Here is a 24548-nt window from a genome sequence, read left to right as displayed (position 1 = left end):
GTGATCAGGAATGGATGTCATATTTTTTCAAATGTGTATTCTGCATCTTTTGAGATAATTATATAGTTTTTATCACTTAATTTGTTAATATGGTAAATTAATTTGATTTTCTAATGATAAACTAGCCTTCCATTTTTTTTTTTTTTTTTTTTCAGTGTCTCACTTCTGGTACCCAGGCTGGAGTGCGTTGGTGCAATCACAGCTCACTGCAGCCTTGACTTCCAGGGCTCAGGTGATTCTCCTACCTCAGCCTCCTGAGTAGCTGAGACTACAGGCACATGCTGCCATGCCTACCTAATTTTTTGTATTTTTAGTAGGGATAGGGTTTTGCCATGTTGCCCTGGCTGGTCTCAAACTCCTGAGCTCAAGCAATCCATCTCCCTTGGCCTCCCAAAGTGTTGGAATTACAGGCATGAGCCACTGCACCCAGTCTACCTTGAATTCTTGAAATAAATTCCAGTTGTTCTTGATGCATTAGCCTTTTTATATATTATTAGATTTGATTTGCTAAAATTTTGCTTAGAATTTTTGCTCTATGTTCATGAGACTTATTGACTTGTAGTTGTAGTTTTCTTGCAATATATTTGTCCGATTTTGATGTCAAAGTAACACTGGCTTCAAATACTGCATTCAGAAGTACTCCCTTTTCCTTGATTTTCAGAAAGGATTTATATAAAATTGGTAATATTTCTTCATTAACCATCTGATTGAATGTAACGCATGAGGCTACCTGGGCCTGGAAATTCTTTGTGGGATGGTCTTTAACTATAAGTTAAATTTATTTAATAGATACAGGGCTATTTAGGTTATCTATTTCTTCATTAGTATACTAAGGTAGTTAGTCTCTTTCTAGGAACTCATCCATTTAATCAAAGTTGCCAAATGTATACCTACAAAATTGTTCAAAATATTTCATTATTTTAAACATCTATAAACTCTGTAGTGACATCACCTCTTTTATTCCTGATATTGGAAATTTGTGTCTTCTCTCTTTGGGAGCTGGAGCCCTTATCTAGTACCACTCTAACACTTACTAGTTGTCTAACCAGTTTCTTCAGTTTTCATAGGTTTCTTCTGCTTCTAATATTCAATAATTTTATTTGGTCTGCCTTGAGATTTATCTTTTTTCAGGCTGGTAAATATGGACTTTTTATTATGGAAAATTCTTTAAACATATACAGAATATAATAAGCCCCCATTCATAACCCAGCTTTGGGAACACCTTTTTCAAAAATACTTCATCTAGCATTTCTGTTGAGTTTGAAGTAGGAGGTAAAGTTTCCTGTTTTAACTCAGTCCACCATCATAGTAGAAAGTTCTTTGCTTTTAACACTTCATCTAGTCCCTTTCTAGACATTTCAGTTAGTCTTTTGATATACAAATATTTTAGACATACTTATAGAATGCATTCATAGAAAAGAAATTGCCAGATCAAAAGGCCTATGTATTTGTAATTTATACATTACCAAGTTGTTCATAGGAGGTTATACCAATCTATACACCTACCAACTCTAAAGATACATTCACTAGACTTTAGGTAGTAGTAAAAGAGTAACACCTAACAATTTATTATGTTAAAAACTCTTAGAGGTAATACCGATTGCAGTATAAACACTAATGAAGCCTAGTTTAAGAAAGCAGGCATTTGAAGTTATATGTGTTATTAAAGTTTTACATCTGGTAAGCTAGTAACACTTTTCAACAAAAGATCTTAATAAAACTTCTTGGGCCTTCCTTGAAGTCTTCCCATTTCCTTTTTAGTTGTTGATGTGCCTCGTGTCTCTCAGCCATTGATGCTAACTCCTTTGGAACACTCTGGTTTGCTGTTTCTAAAATATTAATCAATTGGGTGGCAACCCTCAAATCATTTCTAGTCACAGGTGTAATTGACACTCCAGTCCTTCCGGCTCTTCCTGTGCACCCTATTTAGTGTACATATTCTTCAGTGTTCCATGGAAAATTGTAATTATATATATCTGTAATATCATGGACATCAAGACCTCAGGAGGCTATGTCAGTAGCAATTAATGTTCACTTGACCTATTTTAAAATTATCCAATGCTCTCTCCCAACCAATCTCTCTGTTCTCTATCACCATGCAGAGACTCTACTGATACATTTCCAAGTATTAGGTCACTTGATAAATGATCTGCAACTGCCTTTTGGGAAATGAAGACAATCACTTTGTCTCTGGGTGAAATACTGTCTAGAAAACTTTAGATATAAATTCATTTTTCTTCCTCTGTGGTGATCATTATATTTGCTTCACTAAACTTATGGCAACCAGATCCAGTGTACCAGCACAGACAAGCATGGGCTCTTTCAAATAAGATTGTATGAGTCAATGAACTGAAGATGACCAAGTTGCCTGGTCATAATATTCTGCCTATCTGGGTGCACATCTAACAAAATCTTCATTGTCTTGGGTTCAAACCCCATGTCCAGCATCTTGTCTGCTTCATCTAAAATCAAGTAGGTTATGCTTCGCAGGCTGACAAAGTTATTCATTTGCAGATCATTCAGTCTTTTAGGAGTTGCAATTATGATATCAACACCTTTCCTAAGGTCTTCTATTTCTTTGTCTCCATCTCCACCACCATATACACAAATACTTCTAAACTTTTATTGCATCACTCAGCTTCCACTTAAAGAGTTAGCTCCTGAGTAGGCATAAGGATTAATATGCAGGTCTATTCCTTTTTCCTCTATGTGTTGGAAGTCCAGATGAATATATCCAGGCATTGAATAGCATAATGTCTTTCCTGTCCTAGTTTGGGATACCACTCTCAGATCTTTTCCTTGCAGAGCAGTTGGCCATGTCTGTGACTGAATAGGTGTTGGTTTTTGAAAACCTGCCTTTTTAATGTTTTCCATAACTTCAGAATAACATTGAAAGGCATCATCAAATGTGCAAGTAGAATTGGGGATAGGACGTTTCTTATCATTTTTCAAGTCATCACACACTATATTAAAATTTTCCTTCCTCCAGTTGTCTACTTGCACTTGGGACATTGAACTTGTTGTTGACTCTTTGTAAAAGGTTTTCTCAATTGGTGATAAATCAATTCTGCGTTCTGAATTGTAATTTGCTTTTTTAAAAAACACATTTATCTATTACTACTTTTGCTTTTGTTTGCATCGCCTTGCTGCCAAAAATGTTGACTAATGATTCCAGAGGTCCTTTTATGATTTGGATTTTGATGTTTGTTGTGCTTTGGCTATCCTTCATTTTTGACCCACCATGACTGATCACTGCACCAACTAAGTCGTTCTTCAATCTGAAACAGAGCAGTGGCTCCCAGTGACTAACGGCTACAGCCTCCAGGGATATAGAGGGGTCTCTTCGGTGCCACTTCTGCCACCCCTATATCCTTCACAACCTCTTTGATTCAGTTCCTCTGCCAACCTCCTCTCTGGTGCTCAGGATACTGTTGAGCTTCACCAGGTAGCAACAACCCAGGTAATGGCATTGGCTCCTACTTTTTGGTTAGATGAGAGTAAGTGCATCTGACCAGCTCTGCACTACCTGACAGTGCTGTTGTAGGACTTGTGTCAAGATGTATCTATTTTACTAATCTTCTTGTAGAATCAGTTTTTGGCTTCATTGATTTTCTCTATTGATTTGCTGTTTTTTATTTCAACGATTTATATTTTGATCTTTATTATCCCCTTTCTTCTTACTTTGGCCTTTATTTTTACTTGTTCTGTATTATGGTTGACACAAACTCATTACTTTAATACCCTTTTATTTCTCATATAGGCATTTAATATGATAAATTTCCCCCCTAACTATTGCTTTAATGCCATGCCACAAATGATGTTATGTTGTTTCTTTTTTTTTTTTTTTCGGTAGTTCAGAATACTTTCTAATTTCCATTTTGATTTCATCTTTGACTCCTGTGTTATTAGAACTGCATTATTTGTTTTCCAAATGTTTGGGTATTTTCTCATTTTTTATCGAATGCCTGACATTTAAACTTTTATGTTGTTGATGCTGGATTTGGTTATATTGCTTAGAGAATGCTGGCCCTTTTGTATAGTAACTGAAGTTACTTGGTGATCCTGTAGATCCTTGTTTGATTCTCTTGAGTCGTGTTTTTAAGCTCTTTGAGAATGACTCTAAAGAAGACTTTACTCTAGGGCTACTTTAGGTCACTACTCAGGCATCACCCATCTGGACTCCCTCTGTTGAATAATCTATATATTCTGAAGATTTCAATACTCTGGCTTGAGAAAATTCCACCAACTCCAAACAGTATGTGAACTCTGGGAAGTGTTCAGCTTACCCTTCCCTGGTACGTATTCTTTCCCCAACAGCTTCTCTTTGCCTGACCTCATGATGATTAATATTTGACCAAAGATTTGAGGGGAATCTTATGCAGATTTCTGGAAGTCTTTCTCTGCATAGTTACCTCTTCTCTTATACTCTACTCTGCAAATTCTAGCTGTCTAGGTGTCCCTGAACTCTAACGTCTGTCTCTTCAACTCAGTGAGACTACTGAATTGTTTCAGTTTCTGTTTCCTGTGCTGCAGTTTAGAAACTGCTTCAAGGCAGAAAAACAGGGTAATTGGAGCCTTTGCCTTGTTTGTTTCTCTTCTCTTGAGGATCACAGTCCTGTGCTTCTGGTTATCTTATGTCTGAAATAGTTGTTTTATATATTTTGTCAGGTTTGAAAACTGTTTTCAGCAGAAGGCTGATTTGAGCCTATGTTACTCCCTTGTAGTGGCAAACAGAAGTCTCATTATCTTTAGATTTGGGAATGCTATTAATTATAAAGTTAATCTCTAGTCATCTTCATGACATCTTAGTTTAGTTTAGTTTTAGTATTATTACATTATGTACTTCAAAGCAGGCAATGCATTGGAAAGGACCCCAGGCTTGGGAGCTGGAGCCTTGATTCTGGTACCACTGTGCGCTTGCTGGCTGTCTAATCAGTTGCATAAACTCGTGGGGAGTCAGTTTTCACATCTGTAAATTAAGATGGTGGGACTCTTTAAGGTCTCTTCACTTTTGAAATTTAGTAAGAGAACTCATATAATCCCATTTTTGTTCAAAGATTTCCAGAATACTTCTTGCATTTTTGAGTCTAGCATTCCCTTGATTAAAGAAAAGAAGGAACTGAAAGATATTTAAAGAAATGAAAATAGAAAGATCAAGATCAAATAAGGAAAGTGTGAAATAGCTGGTGAAAATTAGGATATTTTGTGGTGCCAAATAAAGGTGAAAGCAGCATGATTAAAATCAATAAATTTGTGCAGGTATAGACAGAGTGAACAGAGAATAGAAAGACTTCCTTGCAGTTGCAGTTTATGCTAGGAAATCTGGCATGGTGATTAGGGTATGACATACAAGAGAGAAATTTGAGCAGTATTAGGAAAAGAATTTGTAAGTCTCAAAACAAGGTTGGAGACCTCAAGTGCCAGACACATGATGCTGATGTCACAGAGGAAAATGTCATTTCATTATCCTATAAAAGTGTCAAACCCACATATTTCATGTGGCTGAGCAGTTCTCTCTGGGACATGGTTTTGCACAGCAAAGATTCAGATCCTGTGTCTTTTGAAAATGGGTATAGCTAGCATATTGAAAAAGCACAGCTTATAGAATAGTAAAAACACAACTTTGTTTTTCTGTTGTCGTTTTACAGTGGGAAATTTAGTCCATGGGGTAACTTTTCTGCTCTGCATGAGGACCCCAGCAGCCTATAAGTTCCTGCTTATTCTTAGGTGACAGGTGATCTACAGTAGCGAAGTCACAAATAAGTTTTCTCCCATTCTCCACTCCCTACTCTTGGGCTGGTTTTTAGGATGGAAGTCTGCAGTAAGGTAGAGGGTGGTAGTCCTTCTTTTCTTTACCTCATGTTTCTACTGTTCTTTGCCTGTCTTGATAGCTGCTATTTTGATTCCATGGGGGTCCATGGGGCTGGGGTGACAGGGAGAGGTGATGCATAGGACTTCTTACTTGAGCTGGCACTGTTGTCATTTTTTCTCATTCTGGTCTTACAGATGCATTTCCCCCTTGAGATGTCATTTTCCTGGATTATTCATTATTTTCCCTCTTTTTTTCTACGATTTCCTTGACTCAGCAACTTCCCCTATTTCTTTGTTCTGATAGTCATCATGACTCCTTCCTTAGCCCATAGACACCGAGCAGCATATCTCAAAGCTCCTCCAGACTCCTCCAGGTGGCTGTATTGGACTAACCCAAGACAGTCCCCATACTGGCTCACTTTGTGTGGTAGGGGACACAGCTCTTGCAAGGAACACTCATGCATCCCTGGCCTGAGACTGGCATGAGTCCCAGGGCAGCAGCACTCCAAAGAAGTCAGCCATTCTCATGCCTTTTAGATCCCCACCTGGTAGGAGTTAGACCTTGGCCATACTGTCAACTTCATCTTTCTCAAAAGTAAGTTGGGCTTCTAAGCCTCTCAGCCTGAGGAAACACTTTCACTGCTCTCTGAGGGATTCTCTCCTCCAAGCCCAGTTAGAAGGTTGCCCCTCCTCCCAACTCCCTGAGAGCATGGAAAGCTTGGCAAAATAATGCTTACCCCTCCCATCCATCAAGAGATATCTTCTATGATCTCTTTTGTCTCCATTCTCTGACCCTTCTTCTGTAGCGCTCATGTAGCTGAGAAGCCCAACAGGAAAACCCAGGTTCTCAAGGCCATTTATTTTGAAAATCTTCATAACATCTTTTGGCACCTTTCTGTGGAATTTTACATCTATTATGTTTTGTTGCCTGGTGAAAACTTCAGTTTTCAGATTCTATTACACAAGTAATAAACGAACATGATTCATAAGCCAACCCTTGAACCACATGGATGTGGTTCACTGGATGTTACACAGTCCAGTAAGTGTAACATCTGGCTCTACTAAACATTTTGATTTCTGAGTGTGTTATTGTGTAAAAAAAACTGTGTGGGAGGACAACTTTCCTAAGAGTTTTATTTAACACTTGTCCAACTATGCTATTCAGCACCTGTTAACTGGAGCTGTAGGCATACAAAGTTCGTAAAATAATTTGGAATGAAATAGCTTACTGAATGGATGTAGTAGATTTTTTTAATGTGGTAGTAGATTTATTCTCCAAGGGTGTCATGGGGTTCTTGACTACAAAGAAACCAGTGAGTCCATGATCCACTTCCAGCACGAGAAAACAGTGAGTCCATGATTCTCTTTCTAGACAAGAGGGCAGTAAATTTGCTCTGCAATACTGACCCACAAGGAGACAAATTCTCCAAAATTAACTCCCTCACCAGCTGACCATTCTAAACACAGACTTAATGGACACCATAATAGCATGTTTCAGTGAGATTTGAAGGGAGGAGAGGCTGGTGGATGGTTCTATTTTCTGAGGTCAGAATATCTTTAGAGGGTTGCTTGAGTCTAAAGCACAGAGAAAAGGGAAGGAAACACCACTGTGAGGTTCCCAGAGGTGGCATAATTAGATCATATGTGCTGCTGGTTAGACCTGACTTCTGCAGTTAAGGTTGAGAGCCAGAGACTGTGTGTTGTAGGGATTTTCCCCTAACTTTTTGTTTGTTTGCATCAAACTAGGGAGGGAAATAGTTGAATTAAATTTGAGAGACTTTATTTTACTTATTTGGAGACCTGAATCATGGAATTGGAAGATGCTTGCTTGATGTTTGATTTGCTAAAGTGGTGACTCTTTAAGCTAGCATCTCCACCTGCTTTTAAAAAGCTCCAGGTTCACTTTTGGAATCTGTAAAATAAAGTTTCCCACTTCCTTAAACAGTCTAATTTTCTCTCCGCTCCCCACCTTGCAACCTTTTTGAGATTCATAAGCTTTGTGAGGTCATGGCAGCTGAGAACGTATGATCAAGCTTTACCTCCTATAGTTTCTGTTACAAAGACAATAGGCATTTGTTGGCTTTTAAAAAATACATAAGCATATATTTTTTAATATGCCACCAGTTGTACGAAATATCCTATAATTTCAGAGGGCTCAAAGACCTCCTGAAGGCCATGCATGAACCTGGAAGGGGGTTGTTTCTCCCAACTTTAGATGACTCATGGGCTCTTTTTCCATCTTACTGGATATCTTAATCTCTCTTAGAATCACAGTTTTAGGGTTCTGAGTGGCCTTAGAGATCATCTACATTTTATAGAAAATTTAAGTGGTATATTAAGCAACTTTCCCAAAGTTACACAACAGCCTTTACAGATTCCAAGCAAGAACCCAGGTGGCTGAATTTCCTGTTCATGCCTGTCCTTTCCACTATATTGTCAATGGCTTGAATTTTCTCTACTTTGTCCCATCCCCTTACAGACAGTAACTAAAACCATAAAACAAATGCCAGTATAACAAACTCTGCCAAAGTACTTTATATTCTTTTGCATATGCTGATATCATGCTGCTTTTATTTTATATTAGTTCTTGGCTAAACAGATACTTATACAATTGCTGTGAACCCAGATTTCTGGCAACTCATACAGAAGAAAAAGATACATAACCTCTGATTTCTAGCAGTTTCAAATTTACTGGGGAGACAAATATAACTCATGTTTAACCTGTGGTCAGCTGTAGCCCCTAGAACATTTTTTTTCAATTTTTAATTTTTGTAGGTATAATAGTAGTTATATATATGTGTGGGGGTACATGAGATACTTCGATGTAGGCATGGAATGCATAATAATCACATCATGGAGAATGGGGTATCTATCCCCTCAAGCATTTATCCTTTATGTGACAAACTAATTACACTCTAGTTCATTTTTAAAGTACAATTAAATTATTTTGACTATAGTCACCCTGTTGTGCTATTAAATACTAGTTATTATTCATTCTTTCTGTTTTTCTTTTGGTACCCATTAACCATTCCCACCTTCCCTAACCCTGGGACATTTAAAGATGCATCTGAAACTAGTGATTTCCGAACCTCCATTCCATCCTGTAACTTATCCCTCTTTGAATTCTTCTATAGTTCATCTGTATCAAGAATGATTTATGAGATTGGAAGGGACATAGGAGAATTCAAAGGGGATTTATTGGTAAATTTAATTACCAATAATTTAAAAGCTCAAACAGCAGTACAAGGTAAATAGGATCATTATTTTCTAGGTGGAGAAACTGGGACTTAACAAGATTATGTACTGTCCAGGATTTCTCAGTTGGTAGTAGATGGAGTGGAGTACGGTCTTGCAGTGAAAGTAGCTGATGTCAGAGCCCACAGGGCTCCGTCCAGTCTATGCAAGTAAGCATATAATGATGTGGGCAAGAGCAAATAAGCCAAACAGGCCTTACTATAAATTATTGTTTTTGTCAATACAATGAGGTTATGACACCTCAAAATAGCTGACTGAGAGGTGTTTGCATGTGCCAACTGTCCTGCGTGTCCTTCCTAAAGCTGTGTGAATTTTTATGCGAGCAGCAGCCTTATGATGGTGAAGGAGGGATCACAAGGGTAAGTAATGGATGGCATATACTCTTGAGATATCTTTGTTGAATTCACCTTTTATTTATTCAAGAATTGGGCCTGATGCAAAAACAAATGTATCAGAGACTTTAAGTCTCAGGACCTTAGTTGAAAAAGGAATTTAGCATCCACAGTTGTCATCTAAAGACAGGTTCCCAGGTAAACAAGTCTTCACAAATGGGATAATGAGACTGCAGGGTTTGTGTGTGTGTGTGTGTGTGTGTGTGTGTGTGTGTGTGTGTGTTTGGTTGTTTTGAGAAGGAAGTTGTTTGCTGGGACCTATGCTGTCATCAGACTCAGGCAGTGGTAGCAGAGGGTATACCTGACATCTTCTTGTCTGCTCAGGGTATTCTTGTCCCTAAGTTTTTCCCTGTGAGTCACCAGTGTGTGGTGGGATTATGTCACTCTTTGTATTTTGTGTGGTGGGATAATGTCACTCTTTGCATTTTGCCATGGAGATAGAGGAACAATCAGTAGGGGTTTGATACATTTACCCATATATAATGGAAAGTTGTTTTGTTCAATCAGCATGTACCCATATTGTTTACTCCCAAGGGTGTCCAAAATGAAACTTTTTGTAAGTTTTTAGCTAGAAAGAAGAGGAGGCATGTGAGAAAAAGAAAAAAATGTAGACATTCTTCCACTGACTTTTACTTTAGTGGAAGATGAAAGCAATGGACCATTCTCAAAGAAGTACTCCTAGCATTATAAAGACCTGGTTCTCAAAAGACTGGTGTTGCATATTTGCTATATTTGTTTCTATTCTGTTTGTAAAAGGTTTTAAAGGTTTACAACGTAATAAAGCAAATACTATTTTGTGGTTGAAAAGTAAAGAGTGTGCTTGTATTTAGGTCTTAGGAGAATTCTAAGGTGCCATGATAATTGGAGTGTGTTGGTGTGATGGGGTGGGCAGTGAGGAAGATGAGAGGAAATTTCCTCTAACACACCAGTCTAACTTACAAACCATCATCTCAACATTTTTTTTTATTCCACTGGGTTGAGATAAAAATAAATAAAAATTTCCCCAAAATGTATTTCAGGGCCCTGTTAGCATCCCAGCTGGAACCAACATTTGCCAGGTATGTTTTCCCTTGTTTTGATGAGCCAGCTCTGAAGGCAACTTTTAATATTACAATTATTCATCATCCAAGTTATGTGGCCCTTTCCAACATGCCAAAGCTAGGTAAGTAATGCTTTCTGTCTATATCTAGCTGTCTGTCTGTATAAGTTTTGTAATCACATTTACACCAGTAGCTTTTTCAGGCAGTGTATCATGGTGTGTTACAATTACGGTCTACTATAATTAGGTAGAGCAGTCACCTGGGGGTATGTGTCAGCATCCACATCTTAGAGATGGTAAATCCTGATTCCTTTCGTATTAGAAGCTGCGGATTTTATACTGTTCTTATATATAGGCAGTCTGTCTGCCTCTTCGTTTGGGCTTCAACTGTTGATCATTAGTGATAACAAGCTGGTGGGCTTAGACTGAATCTGGTGCACAGCTGTGTTTCATTTGGCTCATGTGCCTTTTTTTCTTTTTGTTAAATCAGTTTCCAACTTTAAAATATCCAGAGATTTTACATAAAAATTTAAATGTGAAAACTTAGAAGTTCTAACAACACTGGACCTACAGCTCTTACGTGGCAGTGATCAGTTACATTTGAGAAGAGGCTTTAAGTTAGTTGAAAGGGAATTTAGCATCCACAATTGTCATCTAAAGGCAGGTTCCCAGGTGGACAAGTCTTACTGTCTCCAGCAGGAGGTTGGCTGCCTCCTGCAGCCTCTTCTCAGATGATCCTCACCACTCCCTATTAGCGTACACCAACCCATTTCACTTCAGGTGCCTGGCCCTTGTAGGCATTTGAGTTTGTGATTTCAGCTTTAAAGGCCCCAGATTGCTTCCACTAAAGTCTTAGTTGAAACCTGAGAGTAGTAGAATTGCACCTTGTTGACCTACCATGGGGCCTGGGCAGCTCTAGATTAACTGTTGTGAGAAATTGGCTGGACTAGAAAACAATAGAATTAGGTGGGAGAGAAAGGAGGCAGATTGGGGACTAAGCTTATAGTGCTCATGGATTTGGCCCTCAATCAAGCCCATATTATTCGAAATGCTGATTCAGGCCCAAGATGCTGTTCTGAGATTTTCCTAATGTAGTTTTGGACAGCTTAGGAGTAGGTGGAGAAATCTGAACTGCTAGACTATGAGGAATAGCTGGAAAGGAGTAGCTGGGTGACAATTGACTTGACAAATTATTTCAAAGACATGTTATTGCTTAGATTTGCTGTGATTTGAACTAAAATAAATTTCTCTAGGTCAGTCTGTAAAAGAAGATGTGAATGGAAGCAAATGGACTGTTACTACCTTTTCCACTACTCCCCACATGCCAACTTACTTAGTTGCATTTGTTATATGCGACTATGACCATGTCAACAGAACAGAAAGGGGCAAGGAGGTGAGTGAGGAAGATTCTTTGGTAAGGGAGAGTGTACTGGCTGCAGATTATTCATCTATTCTTTTCTGTATCTAGTAGTTATGCCTGCATATCCCAAATCGATTCCTAGTTCTCTCTCCCAAGTCCTGTAAAAGTTCTTAGTGTGACTTTGCAGAATGGGACATAACATTTCCTATTGCCATTCTTTGGATAGGTTTTCATGGAAAGACTCCATATTAAACCCACTCCTCAAAGCAAGGTCTGTGCCCCCTCTTCCCCATGTGTTTCTGCTTTTGCAGAAGACAGGAGAGAATGGGGAGCACTGCTGCACTGGCACCTTGATGTTTGGGTTTAGTGTGTGATGTGTACTTATCCCAGGGTTAATGGAGTCTTGAAGCTTGGGTGATATTCAAAACAGCAACCAGCGTGGCTGGGCATCAACCAATCAAAACAGACACCAGCCAGGAACAACTGCTATGGCTGAAATGGTGCATGCAGGTTAAAATATTATCCCTGTTGTTCTGTGAAAGGGCCATATAACAAAACGACACCCAAATGCAGAAGCAGCTGAGAGACTGAGGAAGGAGGCAGACAAATCTAGTTTGTTGGTTTGGGATGTTTTATTAGGGGCACTTAAAGACAGAAGCATGGTCTTGACTGGCTGCAAGACAAGTAGATCTTTGCTGTGCAATTCCCCAGACCCAGGGCTTATATCTTCGGGAAAAAGCATACATGCTCTGGAAGAAATGTGTAGTTGGCCACATCACAGCCTATGATTTCCAGAACAACAAAGGTGGTTTTGAAGGAAACTTACTATGAATAGGTGTTTCTACATAATGAGTTAACACCTTAACTAGACATTTAGAGGCACTCTTAGACTCAAGGTTAGTCAGAAGTTACATAGTGGATTAGCATTTTAAATAAAGTCACGCTTGTCCCTATACCTATCCAGAAGCTGAACTGCCATATTCTTCAGTTCTGGAGCATGCAACGCTGTGTCTGAGTTGTGTAAAGTTGCCACTCTGTCCTGAAACAGCTGGTTTTCACCCAATTACCCCCTTTATAATAATCCTTTAGGAAAATATGGAGGTTATACTGGCAGTGCTTTATATACTGGTTCACTCCCTATCACAGTGGGCCTTAGGCCCAGTTCTTTCTAGACACATAGACTTCATCGAACTGAGAAAAATCAGGCCCTGTAGCTCGCTAACATACTCTCCTGGGCCCTAGATCTTCCAGGTTTGCACCGTTGACATGTGGAGAAAAGGAAGCTGTGGGTGAGCTAAGTCCCTCATCAGGGGAGAATCACTCAAAGCTACTCCTCCTTTACAACTCCTAACCTAGTGATGAATTAATAATATTGTGTTGGCTGAGCAATTCCCAAAGCTCCTCCTAACTTAATGAATTAATAATACTGTGTTAGATGCAAATGACAGCTTGTTATCTTCCTAAGCTGTTGGCTCCAGTTTGATTTTCCTATTGAATAATTACTAGTAGATCCTTGTCATCTACAGATATAACACTGGCCAAGTTAAACGTGCATGGCTCATATTGTTAAATCTGCTCAGGCATGATTTGGAAGCATGTGCTTTTAGTTTGGCAAGGAGGAATGGGCCCCATGGCTCCCATAGATAATGACAGACCAAAGGTGATTCCTCGGCTTCCATTATCTCAAGTGCCTTGTTGTGGTAAGTGCTGCCACACAGTCAGCAATTCTTGTAGAGGGATGATATCTATTTATCGGTGAAAGAATCACCCCGGAAAGGATGCCAGCTGCCATAGAAGCAACAAGGAAATGCAGCATGCCTAAGAAAGTCATGTTCTTAGCCAGCACACTGAAGTTTGGCATGAGTCTATCAGTGGAATGTGAACATTTGGCTACAGCTCAGCTTTACAAAGTTAATGAGTCCGTTACACACTCTGCAGAGGAACAAAAATAAACACTTGGAATAGAGTCCAACCCGTTTACAAATTTCTCATTAAGTAACAGATAAAGATTTTGTGAAATGGAAAGTGTGGTTCACGTGTGGCATGAGAATAAACATAAGAAACATGTAAGTAGTTCAGAATTTACATAATTCTAGAAATACTTTTAAGCAGAAATAAAAGCACAGTAAGACGAATATGTTCTTGGAGGGCACAAATCTGTAAATACTGTGATTCTTTCGTTTCCTTAGTATTTTCTCTAACGTTTCGCAGAGCGTTCTTTCTTAAATTAACTGCATTCACAACAGGGCGAATATTTTAATTATCTCACTTGGTAACTTTCATTCCAAGATCTTTAAGTTTTATGCATGTTCTTTAACATTAATGCTGGCAATTTTATTAAAAATTGCCTACCTTTTGTTTTTGTAGAGTTTATAATACTTTCAATTTACAGGAAAAATTAATGTTAAAACAATAGGATATTACTTACCAAAAATCACAGAAATAAGCTCCAATTACCCAAACAATAGAGTGGTCACACAAAACGGACAAAACATGGCAGAGATTTCCTTTTCCTTGCTAAAGTGGAAGTGTCATTTTGCAATAGAAGAACAAAAGAATTATAATTTACTTGCTTCGACAGCTTTAAAATTATGAGACATTTGATGAACTTTTTTAAATTAGGAGAATTAACCTTATTTCAAATTTTGAAAGTAAAGTAGGACTATTAATGTTGTAACTGCCAAACCATTTTAAATTGGCATGATTTAAATATGCTTAATATGTACCATACTATATAACCTCCACTCACAGTGCAATTCTGTTTTGGATCATTAGTAATATATCCTAAAATGGGAAGCAAGGGCCTAAAGTGCACAAGATGCCTATAGAATCTACACTTACTGTAGGGATAGATGGTGGTACGACACATTCCAAGGGTTGTTTTATGATTCCAGATTGTACATGCTATTGTCAAAGATTGAAATACGCTTTCGGGGGAATCACTGTTCATAACTTAGTGAACAGCCTTCAGAGGTTTTCTCAGGACATGTAGGCATGCAAACATTTTATTGTGTAGCTTCTTCTGAAAAGGTAAGACTTTGACTCAGCAGCAGGGAATTGGAGCAAGCAGACTACCTCTTTACAAAATCACTACTGGTTTTCCTAATCACTGCTTAACTGTTTTGATTTAGATACGTATCTGGGCCCGGAAAGATGCCATTGCAAATGGAAGTGTAGACTTTGCCTTGAACATCACAGGTCCCACCTTCTCTTTTCTGGAGGATTTGTTTAATATCAGTTACTCTCTTCCAAAAGCAGGTGAGGTAATCTTTTCCTTTCAGTGCATTTGGTTTCCTGTTATTTGGGCCCTTGGTTGAGGCCTCAAGATACACAGACAAACCCATAAGGATCCACTGTCACCATTTAGCTGCTGTTTTGGACTTAGCCTCCTGACCTATGTCTTACACCTTCTGAAACACACAGAGGCCCGCCGGTTCTTTCTCTGTACAGAGTCATGTGCTCAGCAGCTGCTGGGGAGCTCTCAGACTTTTTAGGTCTCTCCTGGCTACTCAATGGAAGCCTCCCATCCTCTAGACCCTGCTTTCTCTTTCGTGTTCAGGCGTTTTCTCTCATACTGCAAGTTTGCAATGCTGTGTCTGGATCACTTTAGCTAGTGGGCTTTCAGAAGTTACTTCAGTTCCCTTTTCTAAGTTGTACTTTTAAAAATATCCATTAGCTGTGAATCACTGAATTAGGACTTAGTGGTCCCAACTGTGAATTTTCATTGTATAAAATTGGAATGATATGTGAATATAATATGATCCTTAAGAAAATAAGTAAATATTTAACCTTTCATAGATCTATGTGGTATGTCCTTAAAATTGTATGAGTCACTCAGCTCAGAAAGTTGTTCAATGTTTTTTCTCTCTAAATTGAAAGTATCACGTAATGTATTTTGTTCCTCTGACACGTTAGTTGAAGACTCGAAAAAAGTATGCTCTGCCTATACTGGCAGATAGTGGAAGAAGGTGGGGAGTAAATATTTGGGAGCTTGAGCCTTCTGAACCCCAGGAAGTCAGGGTCTCTGCAGCTTGAGCATTCTGGCTAAGGAGGAATGGGGAATGAAGGGATGGAAACCACCCTTGGCCCATACAGAAATCCTGGAGGTAACACCTATAATTCAGGGATTTGGACGCAGCAGGAGCTCAGGCATGGAGACTAAGCTCCTGGCATTTCTGGGGCTTGAAGCTCCCAAGATGCCCCTTGTCTTGGCAAGAAAAGTTCTATTTGTATTTATTTAGATGAGAAGTCCAGAGTCATCCTTGACACCCTGTTCCCTTGAAGCACACCCTCGATCTAATTAGTCGCCTTATCATCCCCTACATCCATCCCTCCATCCATTCACTTCTTACTGTCCCCTTGGTTCTCCCTAGTTTTCATCATCATCTCCACAACAGCTGTACTCTCATAGCTTCTCCATATTCCCTCCAAGCCATCCTTCATATGAAACCAGAAGGATCTTTCCAGAGAAAATCTGATCATGTTACTGTTCTCTTTAAAACCTCTGTGTGACCTCCCATTGCCCTGAGGGTTAAGTCCGAAGTCAGTACCATGTCTTTCTAAAGGTGCTTCTCTTACCAACCTCTCAGGGCTTTTGGCAGTTCCTGAGTGGAAAGGATGCTCTAGCACTGTCTCTGCTCACTCCTATGTGTTCACCTTCCTCTTGTCTCCACCAGGCTCTTTCACATGCAGTTTGCACATCCTGAAATGCCTTCTATCCACTGCTTAATTCAATTCTGTTTCTCAACTCAGTGCCTCCTCATCCAGGAAGCCTTCCCTGACTTCTTTTCTCACACTTCCACAGCATCCTGCGTATTCCTCCATTTGAACTCTTGACCAATTGTGTTTTAATTATCTCCCTCATTAGATCTTGGAGTTAGGATCTGAAGGGTCTTTTTCTTTGTGTCTCTAGAACCCATGGCAGTCAGGTGGTCAACAGCAAACTTTTTGGGGGATGGAGGAAATAAATATATGAGATTAGTTCAGTAATTCCACTTAAATTCTGACCAGATTATTAATTCCTGGACATCAGGGATACATTTGATACTTTCTTTGTAACCTTCATAGCATCTCAACTGATGTTACCCTATGAGCGCTCATAGGAGGCACTCAATCAAAACCTTATTTTTATTGATAGGTGATTAAAATAAAGAGTTCCTCTATTACTGGGTTTTTAGGAGAAAGATAACTAATGTTTCCTAATTGCTTTAACTCTTTGCTGAGTCACAAACAAAACAAAACAAATGCCTCCCCTACCAGCATTTCCCGCATATGCCATACCCTTACCATCAGTGAGTTGGGTGAAAAACAATTTGGTTTATTTCTTCTGTGTTGTTCTTTTAGCTTATTTTCTTGTAGCTTGCTCAATGAATTCTAAACTTTAGAATCTAAGATTATATGAATGGTGTTCATGTATCCCTTATACAGAACAGTATTTTTTCTCATGTTGCTATCATTTTAATTCACTCTCAAGTCAAAAGTTGGACTGAATATCAAAATATTATAGTGACTGATAGAGCTAGGTGTTTGGGTTATTATTGTGCCAGTTGACACTTTACTTGTAGGCTATGTGCCAAATTTCCTATACCTACACATATTAATTATTAGACTCCTATGTATTTTAAAGATAAATCATCTTAATTTTTGATTTTTGATGATTAATGATGACCATTTTAAATAAGATTTTTGGCTGTTTGAAGTATTTCTTTGGTGCATTGTTCACGTTTGGTTTTTTCTCTGTTTTCTCAGAGTTCTTTAAATATTAAAAAGTTGTCTAATTGTTTGTGGTATATGCTTTAAGTATTTTTCCCTATATTATTCTTTGCCTTTCAAATTTGTTTATAGTGTATTTTGGTGAACTAAAATATTTATTTTTATTTATTCATTTTTTGAGACGGCATCTGACTCTATCACCCAGCCTGGAGTGCAGTGGCGCAATCTCCCCTCACTGACACCTCCGTCCCCCAAGTTCAAGTGATTCTCCTGCCTCGGCCTCCCCAGTAGCTGGGATTACAGGTGCGCACCACCATGCCTAGGTAATTTTTCTATTTTTAGTAGAGACAGGGTTTCACCATGTTGACCAGGCTGGTCTTGAACTCCTGATCTCAAGTGATCCGCCCGCCTCACCCTCCCAAAGTGCTGAGATTATGCACATGAGCCACCAGGCCTGGCTAAAGTATTTAATATAAATAGACTATTTTTAGAGTAGTTTTAGGTTTACAGGAAGATTGTGTAAAAAACAGAGTTCTCATATATTCTCTCTTTCCTTCCATCTCCCTCCTTTCTCCTGTTGTCAACATCTTGCATTAGTATGGTATACTTGCTACAGTATTGAAACATTATTGTTAACTAACCTCCCTAGTTTATCTTATGGCTCAGTTTTTGCATTGTACAGCAATATGGGTTTTGGCAAGTGTATAATGACCAGTATCAACAATTGCAGTATCATACAGAATAGTTTCACTGCCATAAAAACCCCCTGTGCTCCATTGATTTATCTTCCCCTGCTTCCCCTGAATCCCTGACAACCACCAATCTTTCTATTATCTTTATAGTTTTGCCTATTCCCGAATGTCATATAGTTGGAATTGCATAGTATGTAGCTTTCCCAGACCAGCTTCTTTCACTTAGCAACATGCACTTAAAATTTCCCATATCTTTTCCTAGCATGATCCATCGTTTCTCATCACTGAATAATACTCTGTTGTATTGATGTACTGTAGTTTGTTTATGTATTAGCCTATTTAAGGGCATTTTGGTTGCTTCCAACTTTTAGCAATTATGAATAGAGCTTCTATAGACATTTGTGTGCAGGTTTTTGGGTGGGCATAAGATTTCAGGTCATTTGGGTTAATTCCAAGGAATGTAATTGTCAGATCTTATGGTCAACTTATAGTGACTGTACCATTTTGCATCCCCACAAGCAATGAATGAGAGTCCCTGTTGCTCCACATCCTCATCCGCATTTGGTGTTGCCAGTGTTTTGGATTTTAGCCATTCGAGTAGGTGTGTGGTAGTATCTCATTGTTTTAATTTAAAATTCTCTAATGACAATTGATGTTGAGCATCTTTTCATATGTGTATTTGCCATTTATATATCTTCTTTAGTGAGGTGTATGTTCAGATCTTTTGCCATTTTGTAGTTGGGTTGTTTGTTTCCTTACTGCTGAGTTATAAGCATTCTTTGTATATTTGAATACAAGTCCTTTATCAAGAATATTTTATTTTAACATAGTCAAAATAATTTATTTGCTGGCTTTTGTCTTTGGCATTAGTCTTTAAAAAGCTTTCTCTGCCTTCAGGTTATAAATATTCTCTTGTATTTTTTGGCAATTTTATGATTTCATTTTGAGATATTTTAAAAATCCCATTTTTTGGAAAATATTATTTTATATTCTCCTCCATTTAAATCCACTTAGATATAATTGCCTTGCCTAGTTTTGACAACCATGCAATGGAAAACTGGGGACTAATGATATTTGATGAATCAGTATTGTTGTTGGAACCAAAAGATCAACTGACAGAAAAAAAGATTCTGATCTCCTACATTGTCTCCCACGAGATTGGACACCAGGCATGTGGTAAAATGTTCTTTCTATTTCACGTGAAGTTATTTTCCAGGTGCGCTACCAAAATAGCATAAAAACCCCAATAAGACCCTGCCATCTTTTAAAATACCATATTTTAAAAAGAAAAACATCACAAAGTATGACAGTGAGTAAAAATGGGGAAAACTCAGATTCAGGGTGGATTTGAACTACTGGTGACAGATCATAGGAAGGAGACTGTACAGTTTGTCTGAGGGCTGGGTATTTACATCCAACAATTAACTTTGCTCCGCAAAGTCCTCTTCAGGAAAAGTAAGCCATGCAGACACAGGAGTATTTTATTTTCATTTCACCTAAACTAAGGGCTATTCAAAAGGATCACTGAAAGCTATGCACATTTCATCAGCAGATTGTTATAAATTTCTAGTTGTTGTTGCTGTTGTTGGAGAGAGGTTAAATGGATGCAGGTAATACATTAGCAAGGTGGCAATAATTAACCCTTGAGCTGCATTCCCAATGGTTGTGTAAACGACAATCCATTTAATCAGATCTATTTGCTTTTGCATTGGGATTTTAGAAGTTTAGCTGTTTAATCTGATGAAGATTTTCATATCTGCATTTCAGTGTCTGCTCCATTAATACAAATCTGTTAAGAAAGAAATAATCTCAACGATGTTATCTTAGTAATGAGCCTCCATAAGAAGTTTTGGAAAAGAGCGGTTTACTAGGATTGACTAATACCCTGGTGCACAGTAAAACACACACATTCACAAGTTTTATTAAGTCACCCAAAGTGTCCTTTTTTAATGATAGCCTAAGTGACACATTGTTTTGCAATACAGGCTATTAGTAATTATAGCTGTTATAAGAATTTGGTTAAATACCAGGCCTTGGCTTTGTTAGTTTGGAAATCATTGTTTTTCTTTCCTAATCCTGTTCATCATCCATTTGGCACTGTTTTTTTTTTGTTTTTTTTTTTTTTCCTGTTCAGTTCAAACAGAAAATAATTACAGCTGAACCATATTGCAGAACATATGATTACTTGAGTGATTTGTACATGGCACAGATCAAATTATGTTCTTAAAATATAAACAACTGCTTAAAGTAAAATCCAGTTGCAGCCTATTTAGAGTATAAGGTACTAGAATTAGTAGGTGGCAAGTCAGCATTCAGGGCTTCTGTTTTATGGAACCAAAAACAACTTTTGGGCCAAGTGGACAGTTTAAGAAATGCTATTCTAACTGACCTTATGTTTAAACATCGCGGTTTTAAAACAAAAATTGCTTTTAATCACTGAACATGGAATATTTCTGAGAAATGCATGACTAATATCTTCTTATGTGAAAACAACAACTTGTTTTTTTGCTATCCTGTCTTCAAGTTTTGTTATCGATGACAAATAAATTTTAATTATGTCTTTTGACCTTACATTTACTTAACATGCAATTACAATGAATATAACTTAAAAATTAAATTTAAGAAAGCTCTTTTTTCTTCTCATTTCCAAAAGTGGTTTGGAAACTTGGTTACCATGAATTGGTGGAACAACATCTGGCTCAAGGAGGGTTTTGCATCTTATTTTGAGTTTGAAGTAATTAACTACTTTAATCCTAAACTCCCAAGAGTAAGTATGTTTATTAAGTTTATTTAACATTTTTTCTCCTAATTATAGAAGTAATGCATATTAATTCTTGAAAATGTATAAAATACAGGAAAATTCAAGAAATAATAAATTACCTATAATACCAAAAATAATTTGTGTTATCGTTTTGATATATGTTTTTAAAAAATTCCAGGCTTTTTATCTATTGTAAATGTTGTTGAAAGTGGGAATTACATAAAATTTTATATTGCTTTTTTTACCTCATATTCTACTTCATATTTCTACCTATTCGTATTTCCACTTCATAATCCTGAGCATTTCTACAAATCATTAGATCTTTTTAAAAAAGATTTTAAATGACTGCCTAAGATTATTTTCACTTATTCCTACTATATATATTTCTTATTCCTACTATATGGACTATATATATATATAATCTAGGTCTTGCTCTGTCACCCAGGCTGGAGACAGGGTCTTGCTCTGTCACCCAAGCTGGAGTGTGGTGGCGCGATCTTGACTCACTGCAGTCTCGACCTCCTGGACTCAAGCAGTTCTCCCACCTCAGCCTTCCGAATAGCTGGGACTACAGGCGTGTGCCACGATGCCCAGATAATTTTTGTATTTTTTTGTAGAGATGGGGTTTCGCCATATTGCCCAGACTGGTCTCAAACTCCTGGACTCAAAGGTCCACCAGCATCGGCCTCCTAAGAGGGTGGGATTACAGGCGTGAGCTACCGTGCCCAACCTAGACTTTATTTTAAAGCAACTGTAACAGTAGTGTATGGCTTTTATGATAAGTAATATGATACTTCATATTTAATACTATTGCTGATATTGTTTTGCTAATTTGAGTAAATAGTAATATTGAAAAATAAATACATCCATGTGCAAATCTAATTCTTTCAACTGTAGGTTTTACTTCTGATATTTAATTTATTTAGGGTAATTATGTAGTGCTTTTAGAATGCCATGAAAAAACCAAATTGATTTGATTTAACTATCTAAATGTTTAGACTTAATGTTATCTTTTGGTATAAACCTCACTTCTTTTATAAACCAGAGGTCCTTTCTTGGTTTGCATCTTCTTCCCCTCCTCTCTTCTGTCTCCTGTAACCTCTCTGGTCCTCAGGATTGCTCCTTCCTGCCTCTTTGCTGGTCCCCGTCTCAACTCAGCTCCCGTTGTTCCAAGGCTGGATTATTGACCTCTTTTCTCCTCCCTGCCTTCACTCATTCAAAGTGTTTATTAATATTTAATGCTATCTCTACTTGCTGGATCTTCTTTACAGGCTAAATCTATTCATTCTGAAGCAATTTCATTCTGAAAGTAAGCTTTCCTTCTTTTATGAAACTTGATAATGGACGGTAGGTAGATGGTACTTGTTTTGGTTGATAGTTTGGCAGGAAAAAGAAGTTGACAAGCCTATCTTAGTGCCACAGAAACCTTTTAAAAAATCTCTTTTTATCTGTTTGTGAAATCACAGATCTGGCAGGCACTGATGTAGTGCAGTCTTTTAACACCCGAGTTCCATGCCACCTCCCCGCCCTTTACAGACATCCTATAAGAGTCCCCCAGCCCAGTCACTCAGCAGCGCCTCTCTCTTCCTCCCCCCTGGACTATGCACAGGCCCTACTTGTCCTGGAGGAAAGTTTGGATGTCATTATATAGATCAGGAGACTGAAGTACTGAAAGGTTAAATGACTTGCCCAAGGTCATTTGTCCAATCGGGACAGGCCTGATTTTATAACCAGCTATCTGGGTCTAGTCTGATGACAAGCATGATGATAACAACAATAATACTGTATTTACCATGCAATGAGTACTTAGAACTTAAGTGCCAGGCAGTGTGAGCACTATACATACGTCATCTTATTCAGTCCTCAAACCAACCGTATGAGTGCTGTTGTTATTTCGATTTTAAACATGAGGAAACTGAGGTATAGAAGCATTAAGTAAGTTGCTCAAGGTCTCATAGTTATTAAATGTCAGAACTGAGATTCAATTCCAGGTCATGCCAACTGCAAAGCCCATGCTTGTAACCACTGTGCTCTATGGCAAAAACACACTGGATTGTTCTTATCCTCAAGAAGCTAATGGTGTGTGTGTGTCTTCAATATACAATTCTTTTCATATATATACTTTATCTACATATAGTATGTGTTTATTGTCTTAGCTGTCTCCAACAGTCCTTTCCACTTACTCTATGCCTACAAAATCATTTCTATCTCTCTTTCATAACTTTTATTCACTCTTGGTTAGTGCCATCTCTAACTTCTTTCAAAAGCAGTTGGATATGTCCTAAGTTAACTCTGTGGATAGAGTTAATAACGGAAAAAGTTTAATTCCCGTAAGACAATGAAATTTACTCTATTTTCTTAAGTAGATAGAATACATCATGAACATCAATTTCAGTTACCTCTTATAACAACTAAAATGGTTAAGGTTTTATTAGTATCTCGCAAAACTTGCCAAAAACATCTTCCTGGTATTTTTGAAGCTAAGATTACAATGTTAGTCTCTTTTTGTACCTTTTAATTATTTCTTTTTATCATTAGTTTGTTAGTCACTCTTTTCTATATCTCTTAGTTGCTTGTGGAGCTGAGTGAAAGCGTCAGATCCTGGCGATTCAGGACATTGCCACGTTATTTGTTCTTAAAAAGCTTAGCTTTCCTTTCAAAGATTTTTGGAGATCAAGAACTTTAACCTCCTTTTAATCTAATAATGTGATTGAAATTGAGTAACAGAATCATAGACCCTTAGGCAGAAACAGATTTTCAATTTCTTTCTATTTCGAGGTCTAGTTTCAGCTGATATGAATGGATTATGCTCAAGGGGTCAGAACATTAAGGACAAAGGCTTTCTGGAACTCTGAAGCTCTAGCCCTGACATTGCCACTCGCTGACTTTCCTCCACCTTCCTGCTGCCTGATCTAAGAAAGCAGCAGACTTGGTGAAGGGAAAAGGTACACATGGGCACTGCAGCCATCAGATGTTACTCTGCCTTTACTATGATGGTAAGCTGAGGCAGGCAGATGAACACCTCTGAGCTTTACTTCCTCATTTGTAAAATGGGTTTCATGCAGTCATTCAACAGATGATAATGGCATCTGCTAGGTACTGTTGAGGCAACTACCACTAACTAGGTGCTAGTTTTATGTACTTAAATAGAATTATTTATATTATCTCATTCAATCCTCAGAACAATTCTGAAGGATAATAGTAAAAATAATGATAAGTAATCACCGCAGTGGTTAACCCTTATGGAGCATGTCCTATTTGCTATCTGTTGTGCTTGTAACATTATGAAAATTAATTTAGTCCTCATAATAATCCTTTGAAGACATTGTTGTTTTACCCATTTTCAGATGGCAACTGAGTTTCAGAGAGATAAAGTTGGTGGTCTTTGATGAGTCACCTAACTCCTAAAGGACGGAGGAAGGATTCGTACACAGGCACTTTAACTCCAGATTCTGTGGTTTTTTTGTCGTTGTTCTTGTTGTTTTTTTGAGACGGAGTCTCACTCTGTCGCCCAGACTGGAGTGCA

General features: G+C 38.0%; 1 protein-coding gene across 1 annotated transcript in view; it reads left to right on the top strand.

Moving 5' to 3' along the window:
- Positions 1–24548, top strand: part of LVRN (laeverin) — an 84921-nt gene that overhangs the window by 22429 nt on the left and 37944 nt on the right. Inside the window, exons 2-6 of the mRNA XM_011972865.1 lie at positions 10478–10620; positions 11751–11890; positions 14989–15115; positions 19276–19430; positions 20915–21028. Of these exons, the coding sequence (XP_011828255.1) occupies positions 10478–10620; positions 11751–11890; positions 14989–15115; positions 19276–19430; positions 20915–21028 (679 nt within the window). The remainder of the gene's footprint in view (positions 1–10477; positions 10621–11750; positions 11891–14988; positions 15116–19275; positions 19431–20914; positions 21029–24548) is intronic.

Source organism: Mandrillus leucophaeus, unplaced genomic scaffold (genome assembly GCF_000951045.1).
Source record: "Mandrillus leucophaeus isolate KB7577 unplaced genomic scaffold, Mleu.le_1.0 Scaffold131, whole genome shotgun sequence".
NCBI lineage: Eukaryota > Metazoa > Chordata > Mammalia > Primates > Cercopithecidae > Mandrillus > Mandrillus leucophaeus.
This window is presented reverse-complemented; position numbering and strand designations above follow the sequence as displayed.